Source organism: Hemicordylus capensis, chromosome 1 (assembly GCF_027244095.1).
Source record: "Hemicordylus capensis ecotype Gifberg chromosome 1, rHemCap1.1.pri, whole genome shotgun sequence".
NCBI lineage: Eukaryota > Metazoa > Chordata > Lepidosauria > Squamata > Cordylidae > Hemicordylus > Hemicordylus capensis.
This window is the reverse complement of record NC_069657.1, coordinates 158,151,642-158,178,117: the sequence shown is the minus strand read 5'-3', so window position 1 is coordinate 158,178,117 and position 26,476 is coordinate 158,151,642. Positions and strand designations below refer to the sequence as shown.

General features: G+C 42.6%; 1 protein-coding gene across 7 annotated transcripts in view; it reads right to left on the bottom strand.

Moving 5' to 3' along the window:
- Positions 1 to 26,476, bottom strand: part of GLI2 (GLI family zinc finger 2) — a 343,674-nt gene that overhangs the window by 43,856 nt on the left and 273,342 nt on the right. For all 7 annotated transcript variants that reach the window (XM_053281674.1, XM_053281685.1, XM_053281695.1 and 4 more), the window contains 4 exons: positions 25,843 to 26,045; positions 20,456 to 20,647; positions 5,347 to 5,548; positions 935 to 1,148 (listed from right to left, as the gene is read on the bottom strand). In XM_053281674.1, the coding sequence (XP_053137649.1) occupies positions 935 to 1,148; positions 5,347 to 5,548; positions 20,456 to 20,647; positions 25,843 to 26,045 (811 nt within the window). The remainder of the gene's footprint in view (positions 1 to 934; positions 1,149 to 5,346; positions 5,549 to 20,455; positions 20,648 to 25,842; positions 26,046 to 26,476) is intronic.

The following is a 26,476-nucleotide window of genomic DNA, read 5'->3' as shown; positions in this document are numbered from 1 at the left end:
GGTTTCCAAGGAAATATAGCATTAACAGGGCAATGATCTCACGCTATAGCAAAAGCAGGGACCTTTAAGCAGCAGCTGAAGATCAGAGCAGGATAAGAATGAATATAGGTTTTCTAAGCCACCTAATGGCGCAGCGGGGAAATGACTTGACTAGCAAGCCAGAGGTTGCTGGTTTGAATCCCCACTGCTATGTTTCCCAGACTATGGGAAACACCTATATCGGGAACAACGATATAGGAAGATGCTGAAAGGCATCACCTCATACTGCGTGGGAGATGCCATTGGTAAACCCCTCCTGTATTCTACCGAAGACAACCACAGGGTTCTGTGGTTGCCAGGAGTCGACACCGACTCAACGGCACACTTTATACTTTACTGGGTTTTGATAATGAGTTAAATTTTACCCAATAAACCAAGCTGAATTTAATATGCAGTGCAGTGTTTAAACACAATTACCCCATTCCACTTCTAGTCATTTTTTAAAAAAAGGCATTATTGCCATTTTGTTGCACCAGAATATAGATGGGGATGAACATTTGAATGTGCCTGTGGTTCCTCCTTATCCAGCAAGTGATATTAATGTGGAAGCCAGAGAGAAGCAAATTAATTCCTCAGTTGTAAAAAATGAGTTCTCCTCAGCTGGATCAGGGGAATATAAATATTCAAATTCAGGTGTTTATCGCCATTCTTGTTTGTGAGTGGGATCAGTCCAATCACAGGATAGCAGTAAGGAAACGCATTGGAATGGGCAATTTGTGAAGACTGATGAACTCACAGATGTGTCTTTCTCTATGTTTAAAGTGAACATGCAAACCACATCTCTTAGAATGAAACTGAAAATATTAGTTTTAATGGACACATTAGGTCTTTGTAAAAGGTTTGCAGAGAAACCTGTAAAAAAAGTAAATCTGACAGAAGCCGATGTGGATCCTACCTGGTTGGAATCAGCTATGCAATTGTTGCTGTTGCTGATCTGAGCGGGACTGGAATGGACAGAGATGACAGCCACATGCTGTCGTGCAGGAAACGTTGGGGATGGCTGGATAAAGGGAGGTGTGTGTCCAAATGCTGAGCTTAGGCCTCTTTGCTGATTCAGAATCTGTTGATATGCCACTGGATTGATTGGATGGGGGAATGTGAACGCTGGACTGGAGAGAAAGAACATCACAATATAATAGGTACTTGGAATGTTTGAGAGTGATGGCTGGAGCAGGGCAGCCTGCTAATGGAAAGAAACTTGATTAAGACCAATGTGAGTTAAAAATATATATATATATATATATATATATATATATATATATATATATATATATAAATTTAACTCACGAAACCCCCGAATCCAAACTGAACTGGGGTGTGTGGTGAGGTTTCAAGGTGCACAAAATCGAACATGCTCGGTCCGATTCAAGTCTGGTCCAGACTTGAACCTCTCCGGGCAACCTGGTTTTGTGCACACCCCTAGCAGTGACAACACCACCCGAGACAGACGAAAGAAGAAATGGGGGCCCCCAGGGGGTGGAGATCCTTGACTTGGGCCTGGAAGTCCAGGGGTAAGAGTACCTCTGTCTACCTTATATTTCCTTTTAGATTGTGAGTCCTTTTGAGACAGGGAGCCATCTTATTTATTTACTTATTTTTCTATGTAAACCTCTTAGAGCACTTTTGTTGAAAAGTGTTATATCAATATTCATCGTCGCTACAGCAGATGCTGCCTTCTAAGAACACAACAAAAGAAGAAGTGGGGAGTCTGCAGTTTTAAAATATCACACAAAAGAGGCCACTGCCCTGTATGGATTTATTGCTGTAATAAATAACCACTTATTACATTGAGGGTGTAGTGATCAGCCTCTCAGCTCTAATAGGGTTTACAGGAAGTGGACCCTTGTCCTTGATTGACAGGTGGGTGGGGCATTGGGACTGCTGGGGGAATGCTGGGAGGAAGAAGGAGGAAGAGGGGAGTGCAGGGGGGCAGCAACCAGCATGGAGGCTGATCCTGCATGGTGAATGCTACAGGACAATCTCTCAGGGTGAGAGATTTGCAGGGACTTGATCTTGCCAGATTTTTGGTGAGTTTTCAAGGGAGACTGAAGCCAAGGTTTTTGAGGCTATGGAAAACTGGCATAGGGGGAAGTATGTTTAGTCAGACTTTGCATTAGGAATTATTTTGTTTTCTTTGTGTGCTTTGCAATTCCTAAATATCTCTTCTTTGTAATTAAGATTAGGGATATGCAAAACGATTCGGGTACATACCCAAATCTGGCTGATTTGGATGATTTGTAGACAAAATAAATCACCCCTGTCCTCAATTGCCCAGGTTCTGGTACAAAACAAACCACCCCAGATTCAGACCCGAAAAATTCGGAGATTTGGACCTCCATTTTGTGGTCAAAGTAGGTTGGGTGGTAGCGCCCAATGGGTGGAAGCTACCACCCAAATTTCTAAGAAATTGGGCAAAGGTGAGTTTTAAAGAATTTTTGAATTTGGTGCACCTTTGAATCCATTCTCATTCCTACCAGAGAATCTACTCCCAGAAGAACACCTCAGAATCAACAAAACCCAGTGCCCCATGGGCTTGTCATTTTGGGGGTGGTTGGCACCCTATATGCACTACACCACACCCTGATCTGGGCCACCCTGGTGGCCCCAAGTTGAGTTACGGGGCTGCTGAAATTCCCCATTATTCTCTAGGGTGGAAAAACTTGAAGACATGCAAACCAGAAATTCTTTAAAAATCACCCCTTCCACCAGTTTCTTGAATTCTGGATGGTAGCAGGTACCCATTGTGGTACTACCACCTGACTCACTCTTCTGCCCCAGAAACCTCTTTTCTGCCCCAAATCTGCCCAAAAGACATGCCAGTATTTTAAAAATCACCCCTTTGTCCAATTCCTTTGAAATCTGGGTGGTAGCTTCCTTGCACACATTGGGCACTACCACCCACCACAACCCGCTCTAGCTTACCCTGGTGTCCCCCCCAAATTTGGACCCAAAATAAATCGGGGGTGATTCAACTTGGGTACTAATCGAAATGAAAAAATCTATTCATGCACATCCCTAACTAAGATGTCGATGTGCATCCCCTAAAAAAGATCAGGGTGTTCCGAAACATTTTGTAATCCAAGTTACATTTTTGAGTGTATCTAAAAAGTCAAAACCTCAAACTGGTCTGTAGCAACTGAATAAAATATTTTTCTTTGTTCTTTTGTTTTTAAAAGCCTCCCAGAGTTGGTTATTAACTCAGGAGAAGGAAGTGGGGTGTGTGTGTGCGCGCGCAAGGAGGGAATTCCTCTAGTGCAGATGTATCATCAAAAGAGCTTAGCCAGCTATCATTAGCTCCACGTGCAGGTAAACGGACAGGGGAACAGTGGGTTTTTATATATTTGCCTGTTAGCAAGGGAAAGCAAAGTGAAATGGGGCTTTTCAGTCACTCAAGCCCCATTAAGAAAAACTTTTAAAAGTGGCTTGGTGGCAGCGATTTAATCTACCAGAATTTTCCTTTTTCTTCCTTTCGCTTCTTGCCTTAAAAGTTAAAGATTAAAACCCCAGTCAGCTTCAGAGCTCAGAGGGAAGGGTGACTTGTGAGTCAGCTGGCTGGGACCAGTTTCTTACAGAGGGTATTCACACAAGTGGGCAAGTGGTGGGTGGGTGGGGGAGGCAAGGTGGAACCTACCATCCCCCCAGATGACGATCTTTGATTTCTTCGGCATGCCACCACACGCCAACATGATCCACACTGCTCCCAGCAGCACAGATCAGTGGAGGCCAGAAAAATGAGTCCTGGCCATTGGAAATCCCATAATGCACTACATGATGAGCATGGTGCATCAGGGGCTTCCCCCTGGAAGTTGGATGCAGCCCGAGCACCCACATGACTCTGGTGCCAGAGTTAAGGGCATGGTCATGCTCTTAAACCCTGGCTAAAGGCCAGGGTAAAAAGTCTGGTTGGGCAGGAGGTCAGCACTGGGATCAGGCTTGATCCCAGTGCTGCACACAAGCAATCTAACCCAGGCTGGGATGCCCTAGTCTGTGTTAGGCTGCTCACGTGAAAAGGTTATTATTTGCTCATTTTTATAGCATGATCTTCCCACATCTCTAGAGTTTTTCAGCTTAAATACGAGCTAAATTGAGGGGGGGGGGGGGCGGGGCGGCACACATTTGTGACTTATGTCTGTAGAGAGGTCCATATAAATACAGGCAGATTCTAAAGCTAAATTCAGATTAGCATCCAAGTTCATGGGGCATGCAAGATCTCTCCAGGCATTATTTATTGTATTTATTTCACTTATATACCTCCCATCTTAAAATGGTCAGGGCAGTTTACTATAAAAATTCAAACCATTTATAACATAAAATAAAAGCAATTTAAATATTAACATAAAACATTGAAGGAAAGTTTCTAAAAGGTTCAATTCCATTGGTATTTTACTCAATTTAGGCTAAAACGTATTTATAATCTGAACCAAAGTCAATGCTGGAAGTGCAGATATGCCCATTAATTAATGGTGTTTGGAGTGAAGTCCAACAGAAAATAGCAGAAATAACTGGATATGCACTCCCAAAAGATCCAATAATATTATTATTTGGTTATATAAAGGAATAGGTTTTTGCAGTGGATTTAGAACTGATATTGACTTTACTGGAAGTGACCAGAGTGTGTATAGCCGCAAAATGGAAATTGCATGGGGCCCCATCCCCCCAGAACTGGTTTGAGAAGGTCTGGCATATTGCCTTGGTGATAAAATTAACATATTATAATAAAAAAGCACTAAAAGGAAGGAGACAAGACAGATTTCTGGAGAGATGGAGCCTACTTATAGGCTACTGGAATAGTATTATACAGGATGGTGTTTCTATGCTGGATTGGTTTTACTTTCTCTAGAGAGTATTATAAGAAGAAGAATAGTTAGAGAGTATTAAAAAAGGGATATAAAAGTGAGTACAAATTTTAAATAATTTTCTAATGTTAATAATGCCGCAACAATTGTGATTGGTAACATTTGTGTGTTTTTCTTCTTATTTTTGTAATTTGGTGTTGAGTATCAATGTGGCATTTTCTAATAAAATTAGTAGTAACATAAAACTAATTTAAAATCATTAAAACCACTTAAACATTATTAAAAGCCAGGCTGAAAAGATGGGTCTTTATGGCTCTCTTGAAGGCCTCTAAAGATGATAAGCCTCTTAAACCCACAGGGAGTACATTTCACAACCTAGAGGCTACAACAGAAAAGGCCCTATCCCAAGTTGCCTCCAAATGAACTGGTGGAACTTGAAGACGGGCCTCTCCTGATTAAAAGGTGCTCTCTCAGTTAACCCAGGCCAAAGCCATTCAGGGCTCTCCCTTACCTTATTGCCCCTGCTGATAAATGCCCATAAGAGCCACTAGCTGCAGAACTACTTCTGGAATTATTTATATAAGCCACCAAGGAATTTGGAGAGGTCCGGATCATTGTCTGAAGATCAATACTGGCATCAGACAATGGAGATATGGAAAGTGCTCGCTTTCGACTTAATCTTGGAGTCACTCTTGGACTGGAGAATCTTGACACTGCACAAAAGGAAAATAAAGAAAAGGCCATAGATGTGAATAGAAAGAAGCAGGTCTTGATTTTTTATTTTTGCTTAGTTTTAATACATATCACAAGGAAAGGAAATAAAAACATTTAGCATTTTTCTATTATACCGTGGCAGTGATCACAATATTACCCTGAATTTTGGATGAGCAAAGAGAAGAACAGTGTGCAGACAAGCTGCTCTTGAGATTTGTCACAATGGGCATGGTCAAGTCAGCCTCTTCGAGACATAGCATATGCAGTCATATTTGTATCCCACCCTTCCTCCGAGAAGCTCAAGACACCATAGGTGAATATAATCCTACTTTATCTTCACTGCAGCCCTGTGAGGTAGGTTAGGCTGCAATAAAAAGTGCAATTAGCCCAAGGTCACATGGTGAACTTCATTACCAAGTGAGGATTTGAATTCAGGTTTCTCTGGGCCAAATCTAACTCTAGTCGTTATACCATGCTGACTCTCCCTTATGCATCAGATAGATTAATAGAACGAGTTCTCAGGAAGTTATAAAAAATATTTTTTAGAAAGTGGATTTCTTTTCTCAATTGTATTGACAATTCTAAGTCCACATACTAGGCCAGAGCAGTTAAAGTTATCCATTCATTTATTTGATTTCTATATCGCCCTTCCAAATATGGCTCAGGGTGATTTATATTAAAATAAAAACAACTAAAATCAATTAACAGTTAAAATCAAAAACTATAAAAACAATATAAAACCAATTAACAATTGAAACATTTAAAACAGTTTTTAAACCCTGGAAAACAAGGCCAAACATTTATAGTTTAAAAGCAGTTTAAAAACCCTGGAAGGCCAGGCCAAACAGATAGGGCTCTCCTGAATGCCAATAATGAATTCAGATTACGGATTTCTGCCGGGAGTGCATTCCACAGCTCAGGAGCAGCTACAGAGAAGGCCTGCCTCTGAGGTGCCACCAGATGTGCTGGTGGTAACTAAAGATGGACCTTCTCAGATGAGCTTAATGTGTGGTGGGGATAGTGCAGAAGAACACACTCTTAGATAACTCGGACCTAAGCCATTTAGAGCTTTAAAGGTAATAAGCAATACTTTGTATTTTGCCCAGAAACATATCGGTAGCCAGTGCAACTGTTTCAAGACAGGCATAATATGGTCTCTCTGGGTTGCCCCAGAGACCAATCTGGCTGCTGCATTTTGAACTGACTGAACTTTCCAAACTACGTTCAAAGGTAGCCCCACGTAGAGCGCATTGCAACAGTCAAGCCTGGAGGCCTTCACATTTATTATATGAAATATTTACATTTAAAATAAACATAAATTTAATTTAATTCTGTGTGCCCTGTTTGATATTAATAGTGCTGAATTTTGTTTGGATACACCAGTTTTATGTGAAGCATTATTTATATTATGTTTGTTTTAACTGAAAAAATGAAAAACAAATAGTTTTTAAAAAGAAGGCCCTAGTTCAATTCTCCACTCATCTATGAAATAATCAGGCTACCTGAGCCAATCTGTTAATTCTTAACATCAGCCATCTATCTATAATGTGAGATAATAATGTTGGCCTATCTTACATGGTTGTTGTAAGGATTATTGTAAAATGTAGGTGGACTGGTTGGTGCTTTTAGGAAAAGCTCTAACACTAAGTACTATACTGTTTTTCCTAGAACTAAGTGCCACTTAATCATGTGGAGGCTGTTCCACCTGTCAAGCTATTTGCCCTTTCCCACAGGAATGGCGAAAAGAGGAGGTTCCTCGTGGTGAATGGTGACACTCAAACATGCATGCAGAGTAGCCTCCATCTGGTTAAATTTAAAGTCATCACCCATGCAGCTGCATTAGAACATGCTTTGGGCCCCAGGGGCAGGTAGATCAAGAAGAAGTGGAGTGCACAGACCCTAACTCCAAGAGCTTGCTCAAATAAGGAGCCACCCCCTCTGGTAACTAGAACCAACAAACAGCCCAACCAAAAAAAAAAAAAAAAAAAAGGAGCAAAAAGGAATTCATGTTAGGAGGTAAAGGGAACAGGAGTCCTGTCAGTACCATATTTCCTTGAGGAGTCAAGACATACTGTACATTAAAGCTGGGCTTGGGCATTTATGTGTGCAGAAGGGAGGCGTTTACACTTGCTTAGCAAGGCTACTTGGCATTCTGAGAGCCAAGGGTGTAGGCTAAAAAGGAACCAACTAACCAAGTAATGAAGGCGCTCAAGGAAAAGACCTTCACATCAAGGGCTGAACACCTGCTTGTTCAGGGTGAATCCAAGACTGAATAAGCTTAAGGCAGGTAGCAGTCATGGAGCATGTTGCACAGCAGGCAAAACTCTGCTTTCTGGCAAGTCATGTACAAATTCACAGTTCTCAAAGGGGCTGTTTAGCATTCTTCAAAGAACGTTCCTATTTTGAGAATAAGCAAAGTAATAGGAGGTAGCTAGTTTAAACCCTTCATTTTGGATCTGTCTTTCTCAGTTGACTTCATAAGAGTTTGGTATTTAATTAATAGCTGGGTTGTTTGCTTTTCTTATTAAAGAAACCAGTCAGTCGAGCTAAACTGGCCATCTGCTTGCCTGCTCATTTCAAGGAATGGAGGTTGGACCAAATTTTGGTCCTCAGAGATGGATCTGTTTTGGGTAAGGGACAATTCATGTGGAAGTGGGCAATGTATAGTGACAGACATGATGAGGAAAATCACTTAAAGTAGTTCCATTGACATTAAAAAGACAAGTTAGGCATTGCCTAGCTTGCCCTTTTAAAATCAATGGGATACTTTGAAGCTGTTCTCATGAGCACCCGAGACCAGGCTAGGGCAGCTAAGCCTGGGCTTGGCTGTCTGTGAGAACTGCTGGGAGCTGCAAGGCTTCTGGTGGCTCCTCAGCAGCAAACCCGCCTAGGGAGCCCGCCAGTTAGCCAAGGTTAAGGGGTGCAAGCACGCTCTTAGCCTGGGCTAACTGATCGTGTGTCGGCACCGGATGCTCCCAGCTGGCACTGGCACAGGAGCAGGCTCCCGGCCATCTCCGGGGGGATCCACACAATGCACTGCACACTCACACAGTGCACTGTGGGATTTCCAGGGGCTGGGATGAAATGTTCCAACTGCCACACCACCGTGCTGCCTGTGGAAGCCGCGGCCCATTTGAGCATATGATTAGCGCATACAGCAGCTCCTGGAGGATCATCTGCAGAGAAGGTGAGCTTCTGCTGCCTTCCCCATCATCCGCCCTCAAGCTCTCTCACTGGTTTGTGAGAAAGGGCTCTTTGTCTTGAATAATTTTCCTGATCATGTCAGCTGCTATACTTATTAGTATTATCACATCTGCAGGATAATAGAGACCTTCATTTGGCAGATTCGCAGAGCTGTCAATCAAAGCCTTTCACCATCACTACAATTAAGGGCAGCACTATCTGTTTCTCAAGCACATATTATCAGTGGTCAGCCATTAAGACAAGAAGTGATCTCCAATTTACCTAGATTGGTCTGCAGATATAGCCAGTGGATAGCCTAATATATACGGGACTAGGTGTAAACTAAAGTAAGTTGCAACTACAAAAAGACTTGGTTCTCAAAGGATCTTCCATTTATCTCTTAGTGGAACTTGTATTTTTTTAAGTGCACAAGACTGAATGTTGAGACAAAAAAGAAGTCATTTGTAGGGTGAGTAAAAAGTAACTTAAGATCTGTTCTTAGGGATTTCCAAAGGCGGTAAACATCTGTGACAGCAAAAACAATGAAGCATCTTGTGGCAGCTTAAAGACAAACAGATTTATTGTGGCATGAGCTTTCATGGACTAGAGCCCATTTCATCAAACTCATGAGCTGCATCAGACACATCAAGTGTTTTCCTCAGCTGAGGGTTTGTCTAGTACAAATAGCTGTCCTAATGAGCATTTGCATATTGATAGGAATCTCATCATCATGATTTATTAGACATTTAATTGAAAAAACAGTTTAAAAAAAATCATCTGGATTTGAAGACAAGGGCTTATGCTAAACATAATCCTGCAGTTATCAGCTCTAGATGGCAACTACACCTTGTCTGCCTATCTCCAATACTAGAAAAAATAGGTTTCTTCTGACACACTTCTAAGAGGACTGCATTCTAACCGTGAACTCTTTCTGCAGCTGCCAGTTGTATACACTTATCCATCTCTCCTCATTTCACTAGCAGAACTCCCTTATCAGTATATCAGGGGCTGTGTGTAATCTGCATTAAAAACAAACAAAAAACTCTGCACTAGGGAAAGTGGAAGCCCCAAATACTGTACATATACACAAGCAAACTAAGCCACATTGCTCGTAGTGGCAACTACAAACCCTAACCCTATTCTCTTTCTTCTACTCATGGGGCAGGGGAGCTATGCAGGGCTGGAAGCCACATCTCCTGACCACTGGAAGTCATACTAATTTCCCATCTGGCTTTAGAGATGTCATCCAGCATTGCTTCTTGTGAAGCCTACCTTCACAGTCATAAGGGCTATACTTGTGCCTGTTTGCTTGTTTAAATGCTAGCTGAGATACCAGCATGTTCAATTTTGTGTCCAGTATAACATTCAGTTCTTTGGGGCTCTGGATGGGCAACACAAAAAGAGGACTTGATGATTATACAACTTGGCTGAGAAAAATATATCAGGGCTTATTTGAATGACCTGGGGAAAATCAACATATTTTGTTATTTTGAATTTGGAGAAAGGGAGATGCTATTTATATGGGGCTCGTTGACCAAAGGGAGACATGGAAAATAACTGCCCAGAGTCCATCATGTATGGGCATAAAATCCATCATGTATGGGCTAAACTGGAGATGCAGGAAACCTCCTTTGAAAAACTAGACACTCCTTTTCCCAGAGATTGCTCATGCTTATTGCAAATCGGTCATGCAGGCTCCATAGCTGGTTGCCAGCACCACCTAGCCAATCCCATAATTGCTCCTGCCTGTGTGGAGCAAGAGAAGGGCCATAATAGTACAAGTAAGTGTGTTCTGCAGAATACACATATACTGTGGAGGTGAGAGAGCACCCAAAGTATATTTGACCCTCCCTTCACAAGATCTCTGTGTAATGTGTGACAGTAGTTAGACTAACAAGGAATTATGTAGTATCTCGCACCAGAGAACCTCAGTCTTGATTAGAACCTCGAGATGCTATTGCGACAGTAGAAGTTTTACACACACACCACCACCGCCACTGAGTTTTCTCTCTGTCCAATCTCCTATCTTGCTAAGAGGAGGAAGCAGGCAGGGTTTGACAGTCATATTTGTCTCTGTTACTCCCACACCTCAAGGGAGATCTGTTTATTAATGTGCCACTTCCCTTGATAAATTACTAAATAGAAAGAAAAGCCTTGTACTCATTCCTCGCTGCTCCTTCCTGTGATTTATGCCCGCAGTGTCAGCTCTGCCATTGGTCCCCATTAATTTGAGGGAAGAAGTCTTGATGTCCAACAGCAGCCTGGGTTTTATTGGCGAAGCCATCCAACACACCCCTTCACTGCACACATAAGTAATTTTCCCCCAACGTAAAACTCTGCTAGAAGCTGTCAGATTCTGCAGGTTGGCCTGGGACTCTTCCAGCACAAATAAAGTAATATGCATTTTATTACTGTCTGCTCTAATTTAGATCCTCCAGGTACTGTAGGCTGTGGGAAAGTGTGAAACATCTATGATTCTGGGCTTAAGTTTCTACTAGGGCCTGTGTTATGATGGGTTCACATATGTGCTGAAGTCACAGTGTTGACCTCAAATTATTCTAAAGATGAATGACTTTCTTTCCCAGAGCAAACTTCCCTGCAGGAAGGAAGCAAGGGTATAGAAAGTTTGTTTTCCTTCACAGAAAAGCAGCACAAACATAGTTATAATGGTGTTTTGCCCCCTCCCATACATGGGGTTTAGAGTAGTTATTGCCTCAATCAAGCTTGTAGTGCAAATGAAATTGCCATTTTAGCCAATATGCTAACCTGCATTACAAATGTCTTGCTGATCCTTTTTCTTCTGGATGACCACAAAGAGAAGGTTGTGGGGAGGCTCAAGTTACTTGAACCTCACACGTTAAAACAGTTCAGGTGTTGTATAAGCTGCATTTACAAGTAAAAATTCTGCCAAAGAAAAGTTGAATTCTGCACACTATGAAAAATACGCAAGTTAAGCCAATTTTTAATTATTTTGCGTTTTGCGCAATTTGTTAGGTCAGCACTCCCACCACCCATCCACTGGTATCTATCTCAGAGCCCTATTCCTTTGCCTTACTTTGTGAGATTCCCATAACCCATCCTCATCTTTGACACACTGTCTGGGAGTCAAACTACATGTGATATTAAACCTGCCATGAACAGAGAAGCTTAAGGCAGAAAGTGGATCAAAAGAGATTCAAATACAATTGCATCCCCAATCTGGCTTGTAACCATGGCATGCAGAGAGGGGAGACATTCTCCCTGCCGTGCTGCTTCCATGCTGCAAACTGGTCACAAAATAGCTATTTGCAGCAAACAGTGCAAAACCCTAGGACCTAACATTTGGGTTTAAGCCTCAGGTTGCACAGAACGCACAAGCTCTGCCTTGGAGCATCTAGATAGAAGAGAGGGACAGCTCTGCTGTGTCCTATAGAGGGCAGCCAAAGGGGAGAGAGAGTCTGTGTTTGTGTGTGTGTGTATGTGGGTGGTGGTGGGGTAACCCCCTTCAAGGCTGTTCCAGGACTATTCTCTGACCTTTCAGCATTCATGAAAAACTTCGTATCTAGCTCTTTTATTTATGACTATATAAGGTAAAAACATGCAGACAGGATTCTACTGAGTTCCTTAGTAAGAAGCAACCTTGCTCCAGATTGGTGGGTGTTTGGCACCCCCTGCTTTAATTTGTTAAATATAAATAACACATTAAATAGCTTTCAAGATTTATATGTAGGTTTTCCATGGTGCCACATTGGTGTTTGCCTCCTGCCACCTCAACACATACATCAGTGCACCTTTAGGCTAACACCACCAGATTTCTGACGGCAGAGCTGCTCCTAAGACTCTTTACTATCCACAGTGAATAACAGACTTTTTGGAGATTTCGAGGCAAGACCCTTGAAGTAAAATCCACCCACTGCAGCCCTGCCCTGCCCTTCAGCCTCCTAATTCCAAAAGCCTTGGAATGTCAGAAAAGGACCCACTGGACAGAGACAACCTGTCTACTATTTGACTTTAAAAGTGAAGGGACATTCTGCTCATATGACACAGAAGCAGAAGCATCCACACAGGACATCCAATCGCATCCATAGGTAGTTAACAGATCATCAAAGGGAGGCCTGCATTTGACATAAGGGCAATCCCCTTATCACTAACCAGCAACGAGCAATAATCAGCTTCACTGAACTTACTAGCATTTTCTATGCTGTGGCATCACCTTGTTTATACTGGAGCAAATGCCAAGCATTCATTTGGGCACTAGGTGATGTCCTAGAAGCTTCCGTTTTTCCAACACAGAGGGCCTCATGAGCTTTACAGTTCAAGGTATTCTAAGATGGTTGCTGTGAGACAAGAAAGTACCTTTCTATCCCACAAGCCACAAAAGTGGTTGACTAGGAGTCCTTAAACCTGTACAAGTAAATGGGATTCTTTTAGAACTCAGGATTCAGCAGAACTTGAGATAAAAGATCTGAGGGAAGAGCAGTCTTTAGGCTGAGGGAGTATCTCTTCAGTCTTGTAAAAACTGTTTTCAGCTGAACAGCACACTAAAAAACACTGCATTTCCTCAGAGCTAAATTATGTTTTCAAACATGAAAAATAATAATCAAAATTATTAAACAATAATCCATTCCACCTTGATATCAGTAAACTACACAGAAACACACATAATGTTGACTTTATAATCCTGGGATTTTAATCCATGTTTTGTAGATCACATGGGGCTTAGCTTTACCATAACGTTTTATCCCCATGAAGTGTAAGATGAAGCAGGTGGGAATAAAGTAGCTTGCAAAATTTTGCCTAAAGTAAACTTCAAAGTGAAACATATGTGGAATTTTGTGGGAAGCCAAAAGAATAAAATCAGTAACATTTCTAAAGGGGTGTTTGTATACCCCTAGGTTGTTACTTGGTTTTCTCTCAAATAAAATCTGAAGTAAATGTGGTGACTCCTGTTCAAATGAAACATCTGAGGAATTTCAAGGGAAGCCGAAATCATTTTGATAAGGCTTGAGAAATGTCTCACGGTGGTTTTGCACAATCCAAGTTGAGATATTAATTGCACAATCAGTTCTGAATATCTGAAGATAATATGGTGTGTAATTTTTTTTAAAACTAAACCCTTATTTTGTGTGGAAGATGATATAGAGTTGAGTAAGACTCTGCTACATCTGGCCTCTAGACCAAATTAGGCTCCTGAGGTGTGCCATCTGACCTGCCCTCTCCCAGTTAAAAACCCCAAGGCAAAAGGAGTGACAGCGGTCGGAATGGGACTTGATGACAGACCACTTGTAAACAGCACCCCAGATTTCTTCAAATGTACTTCTTTTTCCATCTGCCCCCCGCCCCACCCCCCATCAAGCTTACTCCAAAGAGGCATCTTTTTAAAGTGGCAATTCTATTTATTTAGCAGGGGAGAAGCAACTGGCCCTATCCATCCCCAGCACAGCATCCCTCCAATGGCTGTTGCTGGTGTCTATCTTATGTTTCTTTTTTAGTCTGTGAGCCCTTTGGGGACAGGGAGCCATTGTATTTATTTATTTATATTGGTGTAAACCACTTTGGGAACTTTGGTTGAAAAGCGGTATATAAATATTGGTCGTATTTGCATTCTTTCCCCATGTGATCTTACCACTCCAGCTGTATGTTCACTATCCAGGCAGATGCAAACTACCTACTTTATTCTGACTGTAGACTTTGCATTTCTGGTTGCAGTACTTGGAATTTATTATTACAGAAAGCCAGAGATTTTCCAGGCCATGACCTTCCCATGTAGAGAAAAAGGCTCTATTCAGATAGAATCAACCTTGTAGGCATAGGCTACGGCCCTGTGATCATGGTATATAGAGTTGGCCTTCCCAGAAAGCAGCAAATTCCAATAGGGTTGTAACTTTCCGGCCTTAAATCACCCATTTCATTATGTCATTAAAAATAAACTCTAGTCCCCTGAGAAACACACACATGCACGTGCACACACATTTTTTATTTTTCAGGTGTCAAAATGTCTAAGCCAGCACTGTATGACTGTGGTCTACTTTCAGTCCGTCTGGTTGACTGAAGAGAAAGATAGAGGGGCTGGTTTGCTTTGCTTTGCTGTATGTTCACCTAAGGTTTCAGGGCAGATATACCTCTGGGGCGTGTGTGTATATGAAGAGGATTGCCCATTACCAATAACTGGTAAAAGGAGAGATTACTGGTCACAGGCAAACGCAATGTGAACTGAGCCTCATTGGAGTCTAGGATATAACATGTGGGCCATACATGTTTAGAAGCTGCCTTCTGCGTCCACTTCGAAAAGCAGAATTATTTCACTCTTTTCCCTAGACCCACTGCCTCTTGGGATTTGTCTGTAAATCCTAAGCGTATTTCCTGGAACATGTCTTGGGACAGTGGTGCAATCTTTGGGTAGTGTCTCTTATTAGGGCTCCACTGTTACGTTTTGTGAGTGAGAAGTACCTTCTTAAAGAAGTACTCAATCCCCACTCCCAATGTTCTAAGGTCTCTAGACACATAGGACCCATTTTCATGACCAAGAGCTGCATAAGAGGAGTGTCCAGTAAGGATCCTAGACTCATGCGCACACCCGAGAACTGGCCGTATGTCAGTAAATATTGAGGTAGGAGGATGGGAAAGTGATTGTGTGCTAGCTGTGATCTGGGTAGGGACAGTGTAGCCAACCAACATCATTTACCCAGCATTGTATCAAGGGTGAAGGAAATGCATATCCCACACCATCCCTACCCATGTTGCAGCTAGTACATGGTCACATTCTCGTCCTCCTGCCTGGGTCTTTGCCAACACATGACTGGTTCTTGTGAGTCTGCATAAGTCTGGGATCCTGGCTAGATGTTCCTCCTACTCAGATTTTAATCGTATGAATGGGCTGCGACATTAGCCCTATCTATACATTATGTTCAGTGTGTATACAATCTGTGTACAGTGGAAATACTTCCAGATCTGTCCACATGTACAGTTATTATCCATACATTATTGTCAATGTGCGTGCAGTTGTATACTTCCTATCTGTACTTTGCACTGGAGGGGGTTGTACCCAAGCTTGCTTTTAAAATGAACATATGTGCAGTCAGTTAGACATAAACATTAACATATACAGTTGTACAACATAATGTCTGAATAGGGCTACTGTGTGAGGTACATTATCCTCAGCATTTTTGGTGCTCAAACATAGGCAAATTGGTAGGTACCCCACTGAAATAACAAATCCTGCCCTCTGCCCCCACTCCCTTCACTGGAGTAAAACTAATTAGGCCAGCAGCTGCCTCTTTGCCAGGAATGCGTTGAGCTTCCTGTACCAAGGGACAGGACAGACTGGCTCCCCCAGCAGCGGTCCTAAGTGTGACGAAGTGCCTCATTCCACTGCTTGACATGACAGCAGCATGGAATCAAATGTAATTCCTGTCCTGCGTTTTGTGGGGTGGACTGCAAGCAGAGAGGAGCAAAAGAATTTACATGAACAGCTTAGGAACATATTGGGAGAAAAAGGGTCTCAGATGGAAAACACAAGTATTAGTCACTGCATTAGCAGTTCTATAGTCATTAATGGTTTATGAAAGGTTACAGAAGAGCTTCTTCAGGGGAACAAACTTAAAAGCTGATCTCATTCTCTGGAGGTTGCCAAAGCTGCATCCTTTTGCGTGACAATGAACATAAATGCAGCTGTGCAGAGCTGGAAATTTTACTCCATAGCTGCCTATTTTACTCTTCCCATAGAGAAGAGTCCAAGGACAGATTAAAGAATAACTAGTTGTGACAGGAACATCAGCAGGTCAAGGCCTACCTCATCCTATGCATGAAATGGACAGCTTACCCCTCCTTAAGGCTACAATGGAAGTAGCCGCAATTATCCAGCAAGACTCTATCAGATTGCTGGTATTACTGGCACTGGTGAGTTCACTGGTAGTGCTGTTCCCCTCAGGGCATCCTGAACGATGAGGTGAAGTGTGTGCCATACAGAATATGCTAATGAGGTGGGCATCACACATCACATTCACCATGTTGGCTCCATTATCAGCCACCATGAAACCGCAGGTGCACTTTCCTTGCCCATAAGCCACTCCTCCATCATGTGATTCATGACATCCTTATTTAGAAATTGGGCATTAGCTCAGTGATAGAGGATCTACTTTGAATGCAGAAGCTCCCAGGTTCAATCCCTGGCATTTCCGGGTAGGGCTGGGAAGGTTTCCTGCTTGAAATCTTGGAGAGCCGCTGCCAGTCAGAGTAGACAATACTGAGCTAGATGGACCAATGGTCTGATTTGGAATAAGGCAACATCCCACATTCCTATAGACTAAAGTATCAATAGATACATAGTTAGGGTTATAAATGCATGGCTGATTTTTGAACAATTTAAAACATGAACAGCAAATTAATGGGCAGAATTCAGACTAAATTAGTCGTGACTAAGCACCGCTGAAATCAATGGGACATGATTAATTAAAGTCCCATTCATTCCCATGGGACTCGGTTATGACTAAAGTCTGGATCCTGCCCAGAGGCTGACATAGTGCACAATATTAATTGAATAAGAGGAGCTGTGGAAGTCTCAGCACAGCATGTTGCCAAGCAGGGGAATATGAGTGGAAGGGGAGTGGGGAGAGTGATTTTCAATGCTCTTTCTTCTCTCCCAAAGGACTCTTGGACTTGAGGGCAGTGCTGCCCTCAAGAACATATTCCTGAAGTCAACAAGTTTGGAGGGAGGAGGGAGCAGTGAAAATCATGCCCCCCACCACTGCTGTCCACCTGCATTTTCCTGCTCAGCAACATGCTGTTCAGAGCTGCAATGCTGAGTCTTCCACCAACGCAGCTCTTGTTACACAGTTCTGACACCGCACAGAATGTCAGTCAATGAATCTCAGTCCATTTGTATATAAGCTCACCACCTTGCCAATCCATTTCATAGTTCTGATCAAGGGTGCTCTTTTCTACCTAAGCACATATCACAATGAATCGGTTAGTCCTTGAAATGCCACTCTAGTTCTTTGCTCACATACTGCAGAATGCAAGGCAGGTGGAAGGAGCCTGCTGCTGCATCAGCATTAGCACCATTGATGGAGCTGCACACCAGGGTGGCTCCGCTCCAGCGTAACGTTACATAAGCACAGTTGCACAATGGGACACCCAATGAAAATAATGGGCATCCTGCTGCGTAACTATGTTAAAGAACATAAGAACAGGCCTGATGGATCAGGCCCAAGGCCCATCTAGTCCACCATCCTGTTTCACACAGTGGCCTATCAGATGCCGCTGGAAGGCTATAGGCAGGAGTTGAGGGCATGCCCTCTCTCCTGCTGTTACTCCCCTGCAACTGGTACTCAGAGGCATCCTGCCTTTGAGGCTGGAGGTGGCCTATAGCCCTCCGACTAGTAGCCGTTGATAGACCTTTCCTCCATGAAGTTATCCAGACCCCTCTTAAAGCCATCCAGGTTGTTGGCTGTCACCACATCATGTGGCAGAGAATGCCACAAGTTGATTATGTGTTGTATGCAAAAGTACTTTCGTTTGTTGGTCCTAAATTTCCTGGCAATCAATTTCATGGGATGACCCCTGGTTCTAGTGTTGTGTGAGAGGGAGAAAAATTTCTCTCTATCCACTTTCTCCACACCATGCATGATTTTATAGACGTCTAACATGTCTCCCCGTGGTAGTCTTTTTCCTAAACTAAAACGCCCCAGGTGTAGCCTTGCCTCATAAGGAAGGTGCTCTAGCCCTTGATCATCTTGGTTGCCCTCTTCTGCACCTTTTCCAGTTCTACAATGCCTTTCTTTGGATATGGTGACCAGAACTGTACAAAGTACTCCAAGTGTGGCCACACCATGGTTTTGTATAAGGGCGTTATAATATTAGCCGTTTTATTTTCAGTCCCCTTCCTAATGATCTCTACCATGGAATTGACCTTTTTCACGGCTGCCGCACATTGAGTTGACACTTTCAATGAGTTGTCCACCACAACCCCAAGTTCCCTTTCTTAGTCAGTCACCAACAGCTCAGATCCCATCAGTGTATATGTGAAGTTGGGCTTTTTTGTCTCAATGTGCATCACAAACAGCATCACTGTTTGTGCAATGTGATGCTAGAGTAGAGCTGCCCTGGTGCGCAACGCTTTCAATGGTGTTTGCACTGACACAGCAGTGTGGGCACGGCTCTTACTGCCTGCATTGTGCAGTTATGCAGTATATAAATGACCATCTTTTTGCTGCAGACACAGAGTCCTCTGCTAGTATTTGTCCCTAGCGGGTAAAACAGCAACAACAGCATCAACAAATACTTATATACCGCTTTTCAAAAAAAGTTTCCAAAGCGGTTTACACAGAGAAATAATAAATAAAATAAGATGGATCCCTGTCCCCGAAGGGCTAACAATCTAAAAAGAAATATAAGCTAGACACCAGCAACAGTCACTGGAGGTACTGTGCTGGGGGTGGATAGGGCCAGTTACTCTCCCCCTGCTAAATAAAGAGAACCACTACATTAAAAAGGTGCCTCTTTGCCCAGTTAGCAGGGCTCTAAAAACCTCTTAAAGAAGAAATTTACTACATGTCATGGCAAGTCAAAGGAGTCTATGCAAAAATCTAAATACGGCTGCAGGATTTCTTTTACTGGACTGGTAAACTTTCTTCCACCTAAGCCCAAATATGGTCATCTATTAGCACCTCAAGACGCAAGCTAGTCAGGCCTTGGAGATCACATTTTCTGTAGTGTTTCGGCACAAGACCATTCTTTCTTTCTGTTTTTTCTTTAGCAATTGCAACCATGTCTTTTCCATCCATTAAAATAAGAAACACAAAGCGCACAATCCAGACAAAGTCAAGCATTTATAAGTCCCACTTATTTCGGCAGAAGAGTTAAGCATATGCTTAGCTCTCTCCTACTGATATAAATGGGACTAAAGTTAGAAGTGCTTCAGTTTGGCTTGATTGTGCTCAAGGAAACTTTCTTAAAAACAAACAAACAAACAAACAAACAAACAAACAAACAAACAAGGAACCATCATCCTCAATAACTGGAGGAAACTCTTATTACAAAAGCTATGCTAACTCTGTTGAACTAATTCTTCACCCTCTTAAGTGTTTTGAAGGGCCCCTGCTGCCCTTCAAGTATACAGCTTTAATACGCAAAGCAAGCAAAGTGCTGGACTAGAACTATTCTGTCCCCCTTCACCTTATGAGGAGGAGACTGTCCTGCAATTGCTTTTATATTGTAAAATTGAAAGGTTTTCCCTCATTAGCTCGGTTGTTTCAGCTTACACTTTTTAGACTCTCAGTACCTGATGCGTTTTAATGAGTGGCGTTTATTTGTTACCACCATTTTTCCAATATAATGTGCATGGGTTGTACAAAGAGGCTCTCAACCATGGAGATGGGCAGGGTGTGGCCATTTGGCTCCTCTTGTTCTACTAGCTACATATGTCACCAAAACGTCTGACAGTCAGGCACAAGCACAAGAACTAGGAAGGGCTGGTTCTATAACCCAGTGCCACGTCCAGTGTTTGTCTCTTAAGACAGCTTAAAACACACTCATGCATGTGCGCGCGCGTGCACACACACACACACGTTTACAACCAGAATGATATAATGAATAAGAGCAACTGTTAAAATTATAGACAAGAGTGTAATCTCTCTAGTCATTAGGAACACAGAGCCTGTCATCCACATAGGAAAGAATGATCAGAGAGCAAGAGTGCCCCTGAAGTGTCTACCACCGAGGAATGCTCCTGTTTCCTTACTCACCATCGACAGGGCTGAGGTAATCATGAAGGTGTGTCGCACTGGCTGCTCCCCCACTCTGCATGAGGAGGTCCCCATAAGGATTTGGATGGCTGGCCATGAGCGTCATCTGGTGATAGTAGTCCGCAGGGTTAGCGCCTGGAGGTGGAGGGGGCAGGCCAAAGAGACCTCTCTCTTTCAGATGCTCATGAGCTACTGTACAGGCAAAGAGAGAAGGGTGCCGAGGAGGAAGGAAGAAACAACAAGGGTAAAATATTTCCACTGAGAGTAAAACTTCTGCAGTGACGTTAGAATCTCCCTTTCCCCTGCCAAAAGCTTGCAGTTATGGCTCTGACGTGTACTTGGGACGTGTGCTCTCTGTGGACAAAAGACACCAGGCTGGGGCCCTCCACATTCCTCCATTTCCGCAAATTTATAAACAATCTCTCAGTTCCTCCCCACTTTCTAATAATCCATCTGTATGAAGACGGAGTTCACTCCAGTGAGAGAGAGCGAAAGGAAGAGAGAGAGAGAAAGAAAGGGAGGGGAGATGGCGAGGGACTCAAGTGCTGTAATGCTGTCAGAATTAACATCCCAGCCTATTATGAAAGAAAAAGACAAACACAGCCCAGTTAACAAGAAGCAGCATAAGAAAATTAAAGCAGGGCTCTAATATGCAGAGCAAGAGGGTTTGTTTGTTTTTTTAGTGCCTGGCGGTAGAAAACCATTTGGCTTGCCAAAACCAATTATCCTCACTTTTGCCCATTTGTGAATTTTCAAACCTGCCTCTCTGCCCGCTCGCCATTAACTTATTTACTGTGGCTTAAGGCGGGGGGTGGGGGTTGGGGGGGAGAGAAAAAAGAAAGAAGAAGGAGAATAACTGAAAGCTAACACAAAGGGCCCTTTCTAATGCCAAGTAATAATAAAATGTATTTTGCAGGCAGGAAGGAGGCTCAGGAGTAATGGGAGGGGAAAAGACTACAAGAGCAATAAAATGCATCTGTAACGTGCTTAGAGTGTGGGCTTGGAATCTTAACACTTGCTATAGCGAGAGGCCTCTGGGATCAGCAAAACCAAATCCGCATCAACAGAAAAACCAGGTTTTACAAGTTGCGTTAAGTCTGCTTGGCTAGAGGAGCATGCCCAGCATCCAGTCTGATTCAACCAAGCTGAATTTTTGGCATGATCATAAATACAATCTAGGCAGAGATAATGGCTCACATATTGACTAATGTCATGCACATCGAAGTACATTTCACATGCGCAACAGGGAAGGAGTAATTAATTTTCGCCAATTCCCTTTTTTCTCTGCTCCCCTTGATGCCCGCCCCACCCACTAATATCTCTCTGAGGGTTGGAGGATCTTCAGAAATATATTTTAAAGGGGCATCACAGGCAACAGAGAGAAGGGGAGATAGGCAAAAATCCCCCCTCCTCCAATACGCGTGAGAAACAATAACGGTGCTATAACTCAGTGGTAGAGCATCTGCTTTGCATGCAGCAGGTCCAAGGCTTAATCCTCTGCCAGTCAGTGTAGACAATGCTGAGCTATATGGACCAATGGTCTGACTCGGCAGAAGGTAGCTTCCTATGTTCCTATATCTTCCTGTTCTTAGACTACACAATGTCAGTATGTGAACATCTATCTATCTATCTATCTATCTATCTATCTATCTATCTATCTATCTATCTATCTATCTATCTATCTATCTATCGTTCAATTCCTATACCCCTTTTCATTAAAATAGTCCAAAAATGGTTTGTAATATAATTAAAACAATGCACAATGAAAATGAAAAGTACAAATATTAAATATAAAAATAATGTATCTCTATTTAAAAGTTTAAAAACCTAGATAAAACTGTAACACACAAAACACAAAGCTCCAGCAGTAAAAACTGCACTCTCATATAAAAATCTGGGTGAAGAGCCATGTTTTTACTTGTATTCTTTTGTATATAATATATATTATATTCTTTTGGCCATACCACTAATTACTATCTAAGCATTTACATATATATTCGTACAGAGTTGCCTATAAAGAAAGTGACTGGCAGGTGACTGCTATCCTCTGCTGCTTAATTTTAGTACCCGTAAATTTTTCACCACGTCTATTCATATTTAACATTGACAAGGGAATGGCCAGGAGCACTAAGACTCGGAGTGTTCCTAATCATGTTTAAAATCTCCTTTCTCTTTTTCTCCAGCCTAGCATATGACATTGGCAACACTAAATATCTGTGGACACAGCTAGTTGGGACTGAGATAGCTAGTACTATGTGAATAGGGAAGAGTTGGTCAATGAGGTTGAAGTACTGTATGGGGAACTTTGGGGGAAAGTGACCACGTAAATGCAGGAATTTTTGAACTTAGGGAACATAGGGAACATAGGAAACTGCCATATACTGAGTCAGACCATTGGTCTATCTAGCTCAGTATTGTCTTCACAGACTGGCAGCGGCTTCTCCAAGGTTACAGGCAGGAATCTCTCTCAGCCCTATCTTTTTGAGCGATAGAACCTCCTTTCGAGGTCCCAGAAAGAAACCTTCAAGGAAATGGGACGGAATGGGTGCCCCCATACTAGGGAATTGGAACGTTCCCCTTCTCGTAATCAGGTTAGTAAACTTGTATGTCGTTTATGCAATGCTCGTGCATAGGAATAGGGAGGGAAGACGCGACCAAGAGGTTCACGCAGATGAGACAGTAAATCTCTTCTGGAAAAGTTTGTATGGTTATATGCAAAAAGACAAGAGTATCTCTTCTAAACAGCAATGGGACAAATTGTGGAAATGGACGTCAGACGTAACCCCCCCGATTACCTGATGTGCCTTGTAATCCCCCACCCCCGAGTTACAGTACTACGTGCATATACTTCATAACTTGTGTGTTTCCAAATTCTTGTGTGTAAATCTTTGTAGATATATCATGTACAAACAACCACTTTGTATATAATTGTGCTTTGGCAACGTACTGTATGCTTTGGTAGTTTGTTGGTTCAATAAAAAAATCTTGTCCTATTTTAAAAAAATAAAAAATCTTGTCCTATCTTGGAGAAGCCAGAGAGGGAACTTGAAACCTTCTGCTCTTCCCAGAGCAGCTTCATCCCCTGAGGGGAATATTTTGCAGTGCTCACACATCAAGTCTCCCATTCATATGCAAGCAGGGCAGACCCTGCTTAGCTATGGAGACAAGTCATGCTTGCTACCACAAGACCAGCTCTCCTCCCAACTTATGGAAAGCTAAAGATGAGTGTAGTCAAACATATACTTTGGATTTCAGGAAAGCTGATTTTTATAAGCTCAGAGAAGTGCTAGGCAGGATTCCATGGCTAGATAAACAAAATAGGGAAAGGAACTAGAGATAAGTGTGAGTTTCTGAAGGAATTACGAAAGGTGCGGCCACAAACAATTCCAATAAAAAAGAAACATGAGAGACATCTTTAAGAAGCCAATTTGGCAGCACCAAAAGTGAGTGAGGAGTTGAAAATACAAAAGGACATGTATAAGAAACGGAGGGAGTACTGGTCACCAAGGATGAATACAGTTGGGTAGCCCAGAATGTTGCGACAGAGTCCGGAAAACTGAAGCTCAGAATGAACTGAGGCTGGTGAGGGATGTTAAGAGCAACAAAAAGGGTGCTTTCAGGGCACTTTTTTTGTTTGAAGGAAGAGGAAGAGGAAAGAAATGGTAGGCTCACTGCTCAATAAGGATGATGAATAGGTCAACTCCTATTTTGCCTCTGTCTTCTCTGAAAATGGAAACTGTGTGCAACCTCACAAAAGCAGCATTAATAGTGAGGGGTCAGGACTGCAGTTTAGGATTGATAAAGAGCTGCTCAGGAAACACCTACCCACCCTATATGAGTTCATGTCTTCAGGACTAAATGAATTGCATCCTAAGGGAATAAAATAGCTTGCTGACGTACTCTCAGAGCTGCTATCAATTTCAAGGAATCTGGGGAATAGGTGAAATGCCATGAGACTGGAGAAAGGCTGTCCCAGTCTTCAAAAGGGAAAAAAGGAGCATTGAGGAAACTATATAGCAACCAGTCTGGCTCTGATAGAGCAGTCAATCTTTATGAATCTTGATAACTATGCAGTGATTAAAAGAAAGCAGCAAGGATTTGTCAAGAATAATTCCTACTAGACTAATTTTATCTCCTTTTTTGATTGGGTTACTAGCTTAGTGGATTGTGGGAATGCTATGGTTGTAATTTATCTTGATTTCAGCAAAGCATTTGAGTACATTCCCCATGATTCTTTGGTGAACAAACTGGTCAAATGCAGAATAGATGATAATACTATCAGGTGGATTGGAGCTGGCTGGAAAACCAAACTCAAGCAGTGCTCATGAATGGCTTCTCAACAAACATGGGGCAGGGGGGTGGGGAGGGGAGGCTTTTTCAGGTTCTGCCTAGGCAGGAGCTCTGCTGCCCCTTGTGGCAACTTGTTGCACTGTGCCTTTGAGTCCTAGCCTAGTCCCGCCCTGTGAGACCAGTAATTGATTCTCTTCCAAACAGGGAAAGAACAAGAGCTTGCTGCTTTAGATCCAGCCTTGCCTCAGTATCAAGGTCTCCTTGTGCTGGTCTATTTGTTCTTGTTGCTGCTCCTGACTATCATCTTGATGTGATCCATGACATACTCTTGACACACAGTTTGACCCTCTGGCTCCTGACAGTCTGCTTCGTGTGATCCCTGGTGGTTCTGACTCTTGGTTACTAGAGTGACCCTCTGGCTCTTGACTGAAGTGTGACCGTTAGCGTGTTCCTGACACTTGCCTCCTGTTTGATCATTTGGCTCCAGACCGTTCTCATGGCTTGACCTCCAGCATGTTTCTGGCTCTCAACTTCTGTTTGACTCTCTGGTTCTTCATTGTCTACTCTGGTGTGACCTTTGGTGTGTTCTGGTCCCAGACTTGCACTCCCTTGCAGCTGGTGTCCATAGTAAAGCTCCTGACAGGCTTCAAGTAAAGTGCCTTAGGGTTCTGTCCTGGGCCAAATATTCTTCAACATTTTTAATCAGTTATTTAGATGAAGGAATTGAAGGACTTATTGTATTTTCAGATGACACAAAACTGGGAGGGATAGCTACCACTGCAGGAGGCAGGAATAAAATTCAAAATGAAATTGATAAACTGGAAAATTGGGCTGAAGCTAAACAAATGAAATTCAGAAGAGAGAAATGCAAAACTCTGCACTTGGGCACTCCATTTCTTTCTTTGTGAGCAGACACAATCCAATAATGTAAACACCCTTTCTTCCAAAAATGTGAATGGCTTGTCTAACAAAAATTGCTCTTGTATATGGAAATGCCCTTCATAGATTCTAGAGCTCTTATTACACTGATTACAACATATGGCACATCAACAAGGTTTAAATCAATAGACTTAATTCAAATTGTGAGCCCCACTTACCGTCAGCTGGGCTGAGGCCTCTTGCAGCTGAAATCATAGAGAGGGTAGGGCTGCTGTGCATGGATCGGAGGTAGTGTTCCATGTGGGGGTTCATGTATGGGTGAGGGGGGTTGAAAGGTGACTCTGCAGGTCCTGCAGGATGTGGAGAAAGACGGATGAGGGAGATGTCAGAGATGACAGGGCTTCCACTCAAAGTAGGAGGCCTGCAAAGGAGGCAGAAAGAAGCTCCATCAGTGTGCATTTTTGTTCATTCTCTTGACATCTTTTGGTGGGCCTATATGCTATGAAACACAAAACAAAATTTCATTACAGACAGAACATAAAGTTAGGTAAACCATTTCTCAAATTCTAGATCAATGTCTGTTTCTGGCTACAGGAAACGCTACAAAGCAGGAGGGAACTAGAGGTGCCTTACTTCGATATAATGGAGGTCAGGGGCAGTCAACTAATTGGAAAATGTTTAGTTCATTAAGTAAACAATTACATTTAAGCAAATGCAAATCCTCAAGATATGTAAATTTTAATATATTGTCAGAAGTGTGAGACAATCTACCAAACAAAAGTACCACACATTTTTAGCAGGAAAGGCCATTTTTAATCCATGTTCCAGTAGTGCATCAGAACCGACATAACC